Source organism: Notamacropus eugenii, chromosome 3 (assembly GCF_028372415.1).
Source record: "Notamacropus eugenii isolate mMacEug1 chromosome 3, mMacEug1.pri_v2, whole genome shotgun sequence".
NCBI lineage: Eukaryota > Metazoa > Chordata > Mammalia > Diprotodontia > Macropodidae > Notamacropus > Notamacropus eugenii.
Window position 1 is genome coordinate 44,602,412 of NC_092874.1, and position 14,804 is coordinate 44,617,215.

Consider the following 14,804-nt stretch of genomic DNA (forward strand, 5'->3'; position numbering starts at 1 on the left):
AGCAGTGCAGCACAGAGGAAATTTACAGAGCACTTGTTAACTGGGCCCAGAGTTGGGCCCATATTTGAATAAAACGACAAGAATGGGCAGACTACATTTGGAGAAAAATGCAATTTTTTTTAAGGACCACAAACATCCTCCTAAAACAAAGGCCCATCATTTTACAACCAATATTTTTCAGGTGATGTTGTAGGAATTCAAGTTAAGGGTCACTCAAACAACAATGGAAAGGCACAGGGTAGATTGAGCAGGCTGCAATAAATTGTTTCATTTTTTCGGTCATATCTGACTCTTCATGACCCCATTTGGAGTTTTCTTCGTGAGATACTGGAGTTGGCCAATTCCTTAACCAGCTCATCTGATAGATGAGAAAACTGAAGTAAACAGGGTCAAGTGACTTGCCTAGGGGCACACAGCTACTAATGGTCTGAGACCAGATTTGAATTCAGAAAGATGAGTCTTCCTGAGCTGCCCTTGCAATACATTACAAACAAGGAACTGTGAAGGAAGAGTGGTGTGAAGGAAGTCCACAAAGATATGTATGACAAAGAAAGATGATGTCCTGTGGCAACAGCTAGGGATAACTAATGGACAGCTGGGGTACTCTATTGGTATGTTCAGGATGTCAGAATTTGAGAAAGATCCCTAGAACATTAAATGGATGTTCAGTAGCAAACAAATGAGAAGACAGAGAATCCAATTCAATGCCAAATCTTGTCACTTTTGCCTTCACAATACATCTCCTGTGTGTCACTTTCTCTCTACTCATACCACTGTCACCTTGGTGCAAGTTCTCATCACCTCCTGCCTGGGCTATTACAATAGCCTACTCTGGTCTCCTTATCACACAGCTTCCAAGGGAATCTTTCTAAAGTGCAGGTCTGAACATGTCACTCTCCTTCTCAATAAACTGTGGTTCCCTATTACTATGATCAAATAGAAAATTTTCTGCATGGCTTTTAAAATCATTTACTACCTGGTTCCTTCCTCTACTCTTCTTTCTCCTTATTCCCCTACACACACTCTATGACCCAGTGACACCAGTCTTCTTGCTCCTAGTTCCTACCCCCCTGACTCCAAACATTCCCCATGGCTGTCCCTCATGCCTGGCATTCTCTTATTCTTCATCTCTGCCTTCTGGGTTCCTTGGCTTCCTTCAATACTCAGCTCAAATTGCACCTTCCGCAAGAGGCTCGTTCTAGTTTGCTCTCCCTCCTATGAGCCTGTTTCCCACCCACCTTGACTAGTGCCTCCCCTCTGAGATTCTCTCTCATTTACACTATGTTTATGTATCCCAAAGTTTTAACGCAGTTTTAAGCTTTAATAAAATTAAAACTACACTACGATATTTGGGATATAATAAAGGTATCTTGTAATGACACAATTCTCTGCATGTTGCCTATCACATTAGAATGGGAACTGCTTGAGGTCAGGAGCCATGTTTTTCCCTTTCTTCACCAACACTTAGCACAATGTCTGGCACACAACAAGTGTTTAATAAATGCAGCTTCATTGACTGACAAAACGCATTAGCATAAATAAGTTCCAATTTGCATGGCAGGAAGAAGTACCCATAGTTAAGAGATCACAGACCCACTTGAGTATCTGGGTATCAGTGTTGAGAGTAATGATGGTTTTCTCACTTCAGAAGAACACAGAATAAATTATCAAGGGAAGAACCCAAAGACCTACATGGAAAGGGCAAAGTGACAAGAGGTTGGGTTGGAAAAAAGCCTTATTGCAAAGGAGAACCTTGACTGAAGGTGTTATTGGAAGGTAAGCAGAGCACCTCCTGGGCAGATAGGGCAGGAGAAAGCACATGAAAAACATGATTTGTTTTATGAAGGGAAGTGGGAAGACCCATAGTTCTGCAACTTGAGCCACATGGACAGAGGGCCCCAAAGGGTGCAGGAAAGCTCCTGAAGGGCCTCACTGGCTTTGGTATTGAAATGCTTAGGAGGGACAAATATAAAGGCATGATGAAACATGGCCTTTGTCTTCAAGGAGCACAGAGACTCACAGAATATAATGTAATGTCCCAATACATAAATTATGTCTAGAAGTGCTGTGGGTCATAAGATCCAATTCTATCTAGTTCAGTAAACATCTCAATGCCAGCTATGTACCAGACACCATGCTAGGTGCTGAAGACACCAAGATAAAACTGGTGCCACTCTCCTAAAGGGTTAGGATCAGGAACCTGCTTAAAGGGATTCAAACTTCTCATTTTTCAGATGAGGAAACTGAGGCCCAGCAAAGAGGAATGACTTTTGCAAAAGGAGCCAGGACCTGAATCCAGCACCTTCTCCACTGACTCTCACTGCCACACGTGAAAGAGTCATATGCAATTCCAGAACCTTGGATCTCACAGCTTTGGTAATGGAAATAAATGGCAAAGGAGGGAAACGAATGAAAAAGCATTTATTAAGTGGGCACTTAGGCACCGTGCCAAGCAATAATGATACAAAAACAAAAAGAGAGTTCAGGAACTCACATTCAAAAGGCGGAGACCACCAAAAGGGGAGAGACACTTTGTTCAGGAAAATGGTCAGGATGCTTAGTGGACCCAAGAGGAATAGGCTGGCATGGTTCCCGAACTGGAGGAGGTAGGCTTAGGAAGAAAGGTTACGTGCTACTATTGCAGCCAGCTGGGAAGGAACAGAGTGAAGGCTGGCTGCTGGGCTGTCCTGAAATGGTGGTCCAAACAGGAGGAGGCCCAAGGGAGAATGACCTGCCAGGGCAGGGGTCTGGTGACAGAATTCAGGGAGTTGGTGAACTTGGATGGGGAAAAATGCACATTTTAATTTCACTCTAACTGAAAGTTAGGATTTCTTTCAATTATAAAATATATATATATATAAAATTCTGAGAAAGGAATAGGCTTCCCTATATTGACAGAGGGGTCCATGACACAAAACAAAGTTAAGAAACCCTGCTCTAGGGCAAAGTCTCTGGTGTAGAAACCCAGGTGGTTTGTGAGACAATGAAAAGGCTCCACTGAGCTCCACTGGTCCAAATCCTCAGGAGACACCTCCAGGTAAAAACGGCTCCATCAAGCCCCTCCATGTTCCCTGAGAGCCCACGGAAAATGTTATGGAGGGGCTTGGAACCCTGTAGTTTTGTAGCCATAAGGAAGACAGTGTGATGTCAGAGAAAGAACCCTGATAGTCTATTAGGAGTCCACTAAAGTGGGAGCTCCTTAAGGGTGGGGATGGGTGAGACTCTGCCTTTGTGTCCCTTGCATAAGGACTTGAGTGTTTGTTGAAATGAATTGAATAAGGAAGGTGGAAGTGCTGGGAGAGTGTTTTTAATTGTCAGTTGGGTCAGGCATGAGTCCATTTTGCATATTTTGTTAAATTAAATAAGACCAGTCTTATTAGAAAATGAAAGAATAAAAAATCATTAGCAAGGGACTTAAGAGAAGTAGACTAGTCCTAGCTCTGATAACAATCAGTTCTATGAACTTTAAGAAGTATGAGCAACAAATTGAAGTCAAAAGACCTGAGTTCTAATCCTGCCTCCATCATTTAAAACTGATGTGACCTTTGGGCAATTTATCCAAACCCCTCTGAATCCTGGTTTCTTCATCTCTGAAATGATTAGACTGGACAATCTTCAAGTTCTTTTCTTGCTCTAAATACAAGAGCCAAAGCCACCTCAGCCCTCTGAGCCTCAGTTTCTTGTCTGTAAAAGGTAAGTGGCCTGGATGATTTCCAAAGTCTCCTCCAGATCTCAAATGTGATGGGATCTCTCCCGTGTCTGGATGTGAGCAAAGCAGGGGTTTACGGCCCTGGGTAGTCTGACAATGAGGTCAGGTGAATGCTTGATGGTCTGTGATACCAAATGGGAGGCAAAATGAGCTTTGGAAGAGAAATGTAAAGATTAAATTGTACGTGCTTGCTCATGACCTGAAGACACCGCCCTCTTTGACCCAACCACCTCGAAACCACGCAGGACGATTTCCAGCTCTGCACTTTAGGGGAACATCCGTGCCTGCTTAACAAACAAGCCTCTCCTGCAGAGACATGCCCATCTGCTCCAGGCTCCCAGAAAATACCAGCCTCGTGTCTCTGTTCTCCCTCTACTTCAGAACCATCAAGCCGCCTCCCAAGGCAGCACATGTTCTGCTCCAGGGTAGAGAATCCAATCTCCATTTCAGGTGCCCTGGGTTGCTCTGCCGCCAGATTTTTTCCCATTAATGGTCTGTCACGGTTGTTAGGCTTACTGAGAAAGACACTTACTCAACAAGCAATTCTGAAAGACTCTGATTCTCTGCTGCTGCTGCTGCCACTGCGGAGAAAAGAGAGGGCCAGCCAACTCCCTCCCAGCCTCGGTCCAATCACTTGAAGGATGTAATTAAACAGGGTAATCAGGGTAACTATTACAAACACTGTAATCAAACCTAGGTTCATCAAAGCCAGTTTATGCCGCAGATCCTGGCATAATGGAGGCATGTCTTAATCAGTTATATCTCTTAATTAAGTCTCTTAAGAAATTGAATATAACTATATAAAAGGAGGAAATAAAATAACTCCTTCCCTTCCCCTTCTTGAAATGGAAAAGCTGTGTAAAGCACATGTGGAGGTGGTTCTTTTTTTTTAAGAGATGGTTTAATTTTGTCCTTGAGACAAGAGGGAAAAAGCCCTTCATTCAGGGTTGATCCTTAAAGCTGGCTGCTGTGTGTGCACGCCTCGGCTCTGCCTCCAAGGAAGTGATTGCAATTTATCCATCTCAAACCCTTCCCTTTGGCGAGAGCATTTCAAGAGCTGGGGGATGCATACAAGGCAGCAAGTAGCTCTTTCAGCTCAATACCATGTCAGGCAGAAGCGGAGATCAGTTCTACATTTTTCTACTTTTTCCTCAGTCAGTCATCAGTGAAAGAGACCCTCCAATGTGGGCATCATGGAACAAGAACTTACCTACTAAACTAAATGCCACAGTCACTATAACTCAGGTCATCATGATGAGCCCTGATGGAGAATTCCATCGGGAGGGGAAGTAGAGAATGTGTTGACCACAAAAGTGATTGTGAGGTCAACTTGAAGCTAAATTATATTTTTAAAAAGCCACCAACAGAGGATAGCTTCATTTGGTTTACAGTCTGTGTAAATAAAGATGAAGGTTTTTTTTTTAATTAGATACGTTTCTGCAAAGAGAGGCAGTAGAGTGCAGTGGGGGTAGCAAGCCAGTTTCAGGGTCAGAAAGTCCAGGGTTCGAGTCCCTCCCATGATACAGACAGACTAGCTGAGGGGCCCTGGGCCAATCTCGGTGCCCCAGGAAACTTACTGAGAATACCAGTTGCAACACAATTGTGTGTCTACATTGGCTGAAGGGGTTTCTTCACCAGGATCACCATAAAACAACAAAAACACAGGTCCAGATCAAAAAACACACATTTTACTCTAAAGTATCTTGTTTGAAAGTCACTAGAATCTTCTTTCTAGATACATAGCTAGCCAACTCTTCTTCTCACAGTCATTAGATATGGCTATCGCTCTGGGGAGGGGCCCAGGGTGGCCCCTCTTAATTCTCCTCCTGGCTGACTTCAACATGATGCCCCCCACCTCTTCTGCATGTGTCCACTTCTCCCATTTGAGTGGCAGCTTCCTGGGGGCAGGGACAGTTTTTCTTTTGTGTGTTTGTACCTCCAGCATTCAGCACAATTCTGGCACCCAGGAAATGCTTCATCAATGCCTGTTACTTAGCAAGCAGAACAGGATATGAGACACTCTCTGATTCAAAACTTATTTCTATGATGATAATCTCTGTGGTTTTAAAATATTGCAGAATTTTAGGCTTTGCTGAGTCGAATTTCAGAGAGTGCCCAAGAGCCCACAAGCCCTGCCTTCTGCCCTGCTGCTGCTCTCTAGACAAGAAAACCTCTCCATCCAAGAGGTAGCTATGCTGAGAGCAGGGACTCTCTCGCTTTTCTTTTCTATCACCAACACTTAGCATAGTGCTTGGCACATAGGAAGCACTTAATAAATGCTTTTTTATTCTTTTATTTATTCATCAACACGAAGTAACAAAGAACTTGGTTTTGGCTAAAGTCTGAAAGAAAAAAAAACCCCAACACTGAAGCCTGTGAAATGAAAAATATGAACAAATAATATTCCCAAAGGCTGGGGGTATGGGGGAGTTCTTACCAGCTGAATAAGCAAGCTAATTAGGTCTGTCAGAGGTTTATTAAGGAGCAAAAGATCTTCAGCAGCCTGAGTGTCCCCTCCTGTACCGTTCTTCTGAGCCTTTAATGAGAGAGAGAAAAAGAATGGTCACCTTGCTGCATGCTCGGCTTTTAGATACAAGTCAGGTACATTGGGTGGTACAAACTGGAATGGGAACAAAGAACTCAAAAGGATGACATTCATTCTTAGGAGCAAGCAAACAGAGGTTATAGGTGAAATGTTGTTGTCCACCGTACCCATGAGAATGAGGAAAAGAAAATTTAAGTATTTTCATCTAAATATAATGCAAACCAAATACGTATATCTTATTGAATATACCCTTTCTGTACACGCAAACACACTGGAGTAATGGGCTGAATAAAATCCAAAAGTTATGTTTTACACATATACATTATACATACTATTTTATGTGTATACATTTACACACAAATACATACACATACATGTAGGTGTGTATATGTATACATATATATAAATACACACGCATATATATACACACACCCACACACACACATAAATATTGCTGTCCTGATTAACTTCAAACACATATCAGTTTACCTTTAGTAGGACGGACAAACGAACAAGAAAATCAAAAGTAAAGGGCATTTATTTTATCTCCATTCTCATTGAAATGTTATAGTAAATACACAAAACTCATGGGGGCTTTTGATTTCTGAACCTGAATTGAGACAGAAGAAACATTTACGTATTCAGCATGTAATTCTTAGTGATTATACATTCCATTCACATTCTCTAACCATGTTTTCATTTTCTCTCAGAAAAGATCAATCCATGTTGGAGCACGTAAGGCAGCCATCAGGGGGCACTGTCTCAGCTCAGCAGCTGGGACTAGAGGTGCCCTCTCTGCAAAGCTGATGGGTTCACTGCTTCAGGCTGAATGACAGCATTTCTAGTGTCCATTTTCCTTGATTAAAGATACTCAATTAAGAATTAATTTTCATGGAAACAAAGTAGATGCCCATGAACTGAAGGATGGCTAAACTAATTGAGGTCCATGTTTTAAAACACCGTAAAAATAATTAACATAAAGAGTTCACAGATGCATGGGAAGACTGATATGAACAGACGCAGAGAACATGATGAAGAACCAGGAAAACAAAATATACACTAACAGCAATGGAACAATTGAAAGTGAATGCTAACTATGACAGCCTAGTCTGGCTCCTTGACAAGAGGGATATTGCATGAACTCTGTGCCATGATTGTTGTGTTACTTCATTTTGCTGAACTGCTTTTGTTTCATCTCCTTCTTCTTGGTCACAACAGATGACCCACTGGGGAGGGGAGGGGAGAGAGCATCAATCAACAGAAGTGACGTAAAAACAAACCAAAAAAGCAGTTCACCTGATAAAAGAAAATACGTCTTCTAATTTGGAACCAAATGAACTGATGATACCTATTAGTCCTCAACGTCTATCTATATTTTCCATTGGCCTATTAGCTTATGTCTGAAATGACATCAGAAAGGCAGAGATTTCTTACAGAAAAGACTGTGCAGTACTAACCTAATTCAAATCTGATCAAATCTGATGATCAAATACTTTTAAGTATGGATAGCTGGTCAATCTAGGCATTTCCTTTCTGAGGATATGAGTATGCAGAAAAAAGCCCAGGGTGCAAAAGTGTGAAAAGGACTCACCAATCCTTCCAAATCATTGCCCTACAGTCTGTGCAGAACTGACAGTTGACTCATAAAGCCAACATAAAAACTGACTGCCTGTGCATCTGCTCCAAAAAGTTTTCCATCCTGTCAAGTGAGCTCAGTTACTGGTAGGGGTTTGGTCACCCACCCACTCCATGCATGACAATTAAGAAGAGTCTGGGGGGCACAAAGATGCTTGGAGGTAAGCAAGCCCCTGTTGTGTTCAGGGCAGAACACAATTGGGCTCATTAATCTAAAGAAAAAAGACTACATGACAGAAGGAGAGGAAATGTTTGAGACCCACCATTTCAAAAGGCTCCTTCTAGAGACTCAGGCTCAGTCAGTGTCTCAGAATGCACTGACATCATCTATCCCTGCCCTGATTTGGAGGAGAGGGGGGCCTTTTCAGGATCCCCTTTCTGTCTTCCTACTTATGTTGCTTTTCTTTATCAACGGGAAACATGAATGAAAGTAGGGGAATGAAGAAAGAAACCGTAAGGACACAAACATCACCTGAAGTTCTTGACCTAATTATCAGAGCTAGAGTTCTAAGAACTGTAACCTGAATTGGCTCCCTCCAAGATACACAAGAAAGGATCTGCAAAGAGATTGTGATTCAGGTTGTGAAATCAGTGGGACATCATAGATTCATGGTAGTCCTGATGATGAAGGCTGTGGACTGTCCAATACTTAGGGAACTCTCCCTGGGGCCACTGTTAAGGAAAGAACTCTGGGCCTGGAGTCCAACATGCAAATGCCATTGCTTGTTTTCTTGAAGAACTGGACCCAAATCACTTCCTCTTTGGGGAACTGAGATTGCACAGAGCCTCGATCACAGGAGAAGCCTACCAGAGCCTGACTCTCCTCTCCTGATTGCAGATACAAGTCATGCCTAGCCAGCCTCATGCTCAGGGGAAGCTTGTCCTGGGCTGCTTCCACTTTCTCAGCTTCATACTTGGAGCAGTCGAAAACCTTGTTCTTCCCTCTAATCCCTAGTATCTTGTTCACTGAATTCTGTGTCACCATTTGTAGATCTAACCCTCAGGACCCTCCTTCACAGCCAAGACATGGTGAGTGTAGGAAGGATTTCTTTGTTAGGAAAGACTAAAGAGGCAAGGAAAGGGAGGGAAATACTTAGAATACTGAAAAGTTCTCTACCTAAGCCATAACTGGGGAGCACTTAAGCTTCATTATCTCCCTAGGCCTTCCTGGACAAGCTGGCCTAAGGCCTAAGGTCTCATTCTCCCAGGAATGTTCTAATCTCCAATTTTGGAGTGTATCCTCTCCTCTCCTCTCTTGTGGTTTAATCTCAAATAATGCTTTTTCTTTCCAGAACCTTCTATCTAGGTAATTTAGTTCACTGGGAGCTTTAAAAATATTCACATATAGCCTAGGCAACAAGGAAATCTATCAGTGCCTCAACGGCCCTCAATGCTCTTCCATCTCCAAAAGGAAAGTTTATTTCCAATAACTCACCAACAAAAACAAGGAGGCTGTGCAATATAATGAAGATAGCTCTTGACTTGGAGTTGGAAGGATTAGATTCAAGCCCTGGGTCTATCAGTGGTAATGTAGGTCAATCATTCAATCTCTTTGGCTTTGACTTTCTCCATCTATATTATAGGAATGGCATGACTGATACAACCTATCTCTTAGGATTGTTAGGAGAGAAGCACTTTGTAAACTTTAGGTGTTATACATACATACATACATTCACATACATATATATGTATATGTATGAGTTATTCTTTATCACTTCCAAAAATAAAGTCTCTTCATGGCACAGGGGTCCCTACTGTTGGACAAAGAGTTCAGGGAAGTTGAAAATAAAAAGAAAGGTCTGATCTCATTTATAACAAATTATTCATGGCAATAGCGCACACACGTGTGTGTGTGTGTGTGTGTGTGTGTGTGTGTGTGTGTGTGTTTTAGCAAAGAACTAGAAACAAAATGGAGGGTCCATTGATTGGAAAATCTTTGTAGTTGTGATACAACAACATAATGGAATACCACTGCCTCAAGAAATCATAAATGATTAATTCAGAAGAACATGAAAAGATTTGCATGAACTAAGTAAAAAGAATAAAACAATATACACAATGGTGTTAGATGGCACAGTAGGAGGAATGCTGGGCCTGGGATCAGGAAGACTCAATTCCCTGAGTTCAGATCTGGCTTCAGATACTTCCTAGCTGTGTGAACCTGGGAAAGTCACTTAATCCTATTTGCCTCAGTTTTCACATTTGTCAAATGAGCTGGAGAAGGAAATGGAAAACTATTCCAGTGTCTTTGCCAGGAAAACCTCAAATGAGGTCACAAAGAGTTGAACACAACACACAATAATGACAATCATTAAATGAAAAGAACCACAAACCACAAACTTTTCTCCCTGGAAAGATGAAAGACAATGGGTGGACCAGGCCAGACTCAAGGCCGTCAGATGTGGCTGACAGGTCAGGTAAAATTAACGTACAATTCTCTCTCTCTATTTCTGTCTCTATCTTGGTCTCTCTCTGTCTCTGTATCTGTCTTTCTCTCTCTCAAAAGGAAGGGTTCACAGGGCAGTGAAAGAATATATGAAGAAATGACCAATGTAAAAACGAAGGTCATCATTAAGACAAAAAAAAAAAAACCTCCCCTTTTCCCTCTGGTGCAACCTTTTAACCTGCTGAGACAGTTTCCGAATCCTGACTCAGTCACATCCGGTGCATGAACTTCTGCTTCCAGCTCTGTGTCTTCCACATGTTGGAGCAAGCCATCCCAGTTTTTAATCAAAGTCACTGCCATAGAGTTAGAAATCTTTGGACTCAAGCCATTAACAAGCACATGAAAGAATGTTCCAAATCACTGCTCATGAGGTTATTTGAGATGTTACTTGTAAAGGCATTAGTTCAGTGCCTGTCACACAGTAGGTTCTATGTAAGCCCATCTCCATCCCCCTTTCCCTAATAAGGAAAACGCAAACAAAAAACAAAAACAAAAATTCTGTATAAATTAGCAAAGATGACAAAAGACAGAAATAGTTGATACTGCAAGTTTTGCTTCAGAAGCAAAAGCAAAATGCTCTGTTTGGCATTCAGACCTTTATAACTTACGCATTTTTAAAAGAAATGTTCACTTGTTGACTGCAGATAGGCACAGAGGTACGTATTTTAGAGGACTTTGGAATTAGTATAACCATTTTGGAAAGCAAATTGGAATTATACAAATAAAATGACTAAAATGTTCATACCCACTAACCCAAAGGAGGTCAATAATAAAAAGAAAGTTTCCAGATTCACCAGACTATTTATAGCAGTACTCTTTGGTGAAAGCAAATAACTGGAAACAAAATAGGTGCCCATCAGTTGGGGAACGGCTAACCAAAAAGTGGGGTTTCAATATAACTCAATACTACTGTGCTATAAGAAATGACAAAGATCTGTACAAACTGAGGTTGAGTGAGACAACAAAACTCAAAAATAAAGTATGCACAAGGACAGGACAGAAAAAAAGAACCCCTCCCCCCATCAAAATGAGCATTTACATAGACCTACATGTGCCAGGCACTGTGCTAAGCACTTTACAAATATTATCTCTTTAGATCTTCATAAATTCCCATTTTACAGATTAGGAAACCGAGGTAAAAAAAATCAAAGGTGAATGTAGTAAAATTATAAAAAGTATGGATAGAAAGCAGAGCTATGAGAAGACAAATTTACCTCACCCTTTCAAAGACGAGAAAGTCCACAAGTATGTTACACATTGTATATATTTTTAAGACTTTTTTGATGTATTAATCATTTGGACTGATTTTTTTTCTTTGTTTTGTCTTTTAAAAATATTCTTTGGGGAGACTTGGAAAGGATACTGGGGAAAACCATGGGGATATAAAAAACAAAAGATATCAATAAAAACATTTTTTTAAAAAGCCATAGGCCATGGAAAGATTATACTAACACCCTCTCCCCTAAGTTGACACCAACCCATTAGTCATCCCCACTCTCTCATTAATCTTCAATCTCTCCCTGTCTCCTGGCTGCTTCTCTATCGCTGGGAAATATGCCCATGTCCCCCCCATCCTCAAAAAACTCTCCCATGATCCATCCAACTCTAATGGCTGTCATCCTGCACCTCTTCTAGCTTTCGTACCTAAACCACCAGAGATCATCTCAAACCAGTGCCTCTGCTTCCTTTTTCTTCTGAAATCTGGTTTCTGACCTAATCATTCATCTGAAACAGTTCTACACAGTTCCCAAGGAGTTCTCACCTGGCAGTCTGATGGCCTTTTCTCAGTCTTCCTCCTTGAGCTCTCAGCAGCCTTGGACAATGCTGTACCTTGTTTCCTCTTTGATACTCTCCCCTCTCTGGGTTTTCCTGACATTGTTCTCTCCTGGCTTTCCTCCTCCCTGACTGCTCCATCAAAGTTGACTCTGCTGGATTTCTGTCTAGGCTATCCCTACTAGCCTTGGGTGTCCCCCAAAGTTCTGCACTGGTCCTCTTCTCTCTTCCCTCCATGTTATTTCTCTTGATGGATCTCATTAGCACCTGCAGATGAGTCATCTTCTCTATGCAGATAATTGTCCAGTCCTAACATCTCTCCTAATCATTGATATCACATATGCACAGGAACATCTTGAAATGGAGGTCCCACAAATCTCAAATTCAACATGTCCAAAAGTGAACCCATCATGTTCACCTCCAAACCCTCCTCCCTTCCCCTTCCTAACTCTTCTACTACTGTCCAGGGCACTGGACTCCTGGTTCACTTTCACCTCCTGTATCCAATCTATCCCTAAGTCCTGTCATTTCCACCTTTATAACACATGGCTCCTTGATTCCTATGACACTTTCACCCTGGTACCAATTACCTGATCACCCCATTTCTAGATCATTTTAACAGCCCTTCTTGTGGGAATCCTTTCCTTGAGCCTTTCTCCTGCTCTAGGTCATCTACCACTCAGCTATCAAATCAATCTTCTTGAGGAGCAGATCAAACCATATTGCTTCCCTATCCATAAACTCTAGTGGCAACTTATGACCACCAGGATCAAATATAAAGCCCTTCAAATTCTGGCCCCTTCCTACCTTTCCAGTCTTTTTATACCTTATTCCTCTGAGATCAGGGCAGGTAGGTAGTATGATAGATAGAGCACCAGACCTATAATTAGGAAGATTCATCTTCCTGAGTTCAAATTCAGCCTCAGACATTTCCTACCTGTGTGACCCTGGGCAAGTCACTTAACCCTATCTGCCTCAATTTCTTCATTCCTAAAATGAGCTGCAGAAGGAAATAGCAAACCAGTACCTTTACAAAGAAAACCTCAAATGGGGTCATGAAGAGTCAGATGTAACTGAAATGACTGGACAACAACAAACCTCTGAGATCCAGTGACCCTGGTCACTGACTGTCCCCCATGCCTGGAATGTTCACCCTGCTCTCCTCTCTCTGTCTTCCTTGACTTTCTTCAGATCCCAGAAAAACTCCCTCCTTCTACCTTAATGAGAACACCTTCCTTCTAAGATGGTGTCTCCAAGTTATCCCTTGCATATTTTCTTTGTACATTGTTGTTTGTGTGTTGTCTCCCCCCACGTAACAATAAGTACCCCAATATACACAGGAGGACCTCCTATCACAGGTTCTTAGATCTGCATTCATAAAAAGAAAGGCAACTTTTGAGGGGTTAACAATCACTTCAATCAAGCACATGTATCAATCCTTTAACTTTTATCAAGCACATATATGATTCACCTAATTCAGGGGAGTTAGCACCTCAAACTTCAAAGAAAATACAGAGAAATTAAAGATCAACCGACATGATTTCCTCTGCCTGAATTCAAGAGACAGTTGGACCCCAATTGTCTGATCATAGTTACCAGAGAGGGAAGCACAACAGCGACTTCCCAGAGTCCTCCTCTGGCCAAACAAACACTCTTACAAAAACTAAGCCCCAAAGTAAAACCTCATCCTCAGAGTCTTTATAAACTTTTTAGAGCCAGAGGGCATCACATCCTTAGAGAACCAGTGCCTCATTAACAAAAAGTGAACCTTCTTACAAATCTTCCCAGGCCTAACAATGGATGGGAAAGCTCCTCCTTAATCACATTCAAATGGAGGCATTATACTTCTTGATTATACTAAAACAAAAACAGCAAATGATCCTACTTTACTTGACATTACACCCCAGCAGACTGTGAGATCCTGGAGATCAGAGACTGATTTGTTTTTTTGCCCTTCTTTGTATCCCTAGAACAGTGCCTGGAACACAAAAGGCACCACAGAAAGGCTTGTTGATTGACTGACTGGAAAGATGACCCACCCCACCCCACCCCACCCCCTTCCAATGTAGATTGGAAACTCCTCCGTAACAGCAGCACTGAGAAGGTAAGGGTCAGAGATAGGATTTGAAAAAAATTGTAGGTGCTTAATAAATGCTTGCTGACTTGCTTTAAAAAAAAAAATCATTATTTTTTGAGATTCACAACATGCTATGGTGAAGAGTGCTGAACCTGATCAGTCAGAACCTGACACTTACAAGTTGTATGAGTTTAGAAAAATCACTTAACCCTCCCAATTCTCAATTTCTTCATTTGTAAAATAAGACTAATGCCACTTATACTACTGACCTCACTGCACTGTTTCAAGGAAAGTGCTTCCTAAAGCAGCAAATTAATATGCATCATAACTTTGATCATAATTGCAAATGTTTTGATCCTATATAAATGTTTGGTAACGTGACTGTGAAAGCTGGTTTCTCCTGCTCCTAGGCTTCTTCTATCCTTGGAATGGTTATTTTTTCAAAGCAAATGTAGGTTACATTAAGGAAAATCTTAGCTCTGGGTCTTAAAGAAAGATGAAGAGGAGACATGGTTTTAAAAGCATTTGCAGTTCACTATTTCAGGGGAATGTGTCTTGGACGCACACTCCATCTATTTCCCCAGCTACCATTCCTCATAATTCAGTCTTAAGTATTTAT

At 41.6% G+C, this 14,804-nt stretch overlaps 1 protein-coding gene across 12 annotated transcripts in view; it reads right to left on the minus strand.

Annotated features, from left to right (window-relative positions):
* Positions 1 to 14,804, minus strand: part of ULK4 (unc-51 like kinase 4) — a 674,194-nt gene that overhangs the window by 207,656 nt on the left and 451,734 nt on the right. For all 12 annotated transcript variants that reach the window (XM_072651430.1, XM_072651427.1, XM_072651429.1 and 9 more), the window contains one exon: positions 6,147 to 6,245. In XM_072651430.1, the coding sequence (XP_072507531.1) occupies positions 6,147 to 6,245 (99 nt within the window). The remainder of the gene's footprint in view (positions 1 to 6,146; positions 6,246 to 14,804) is intronic.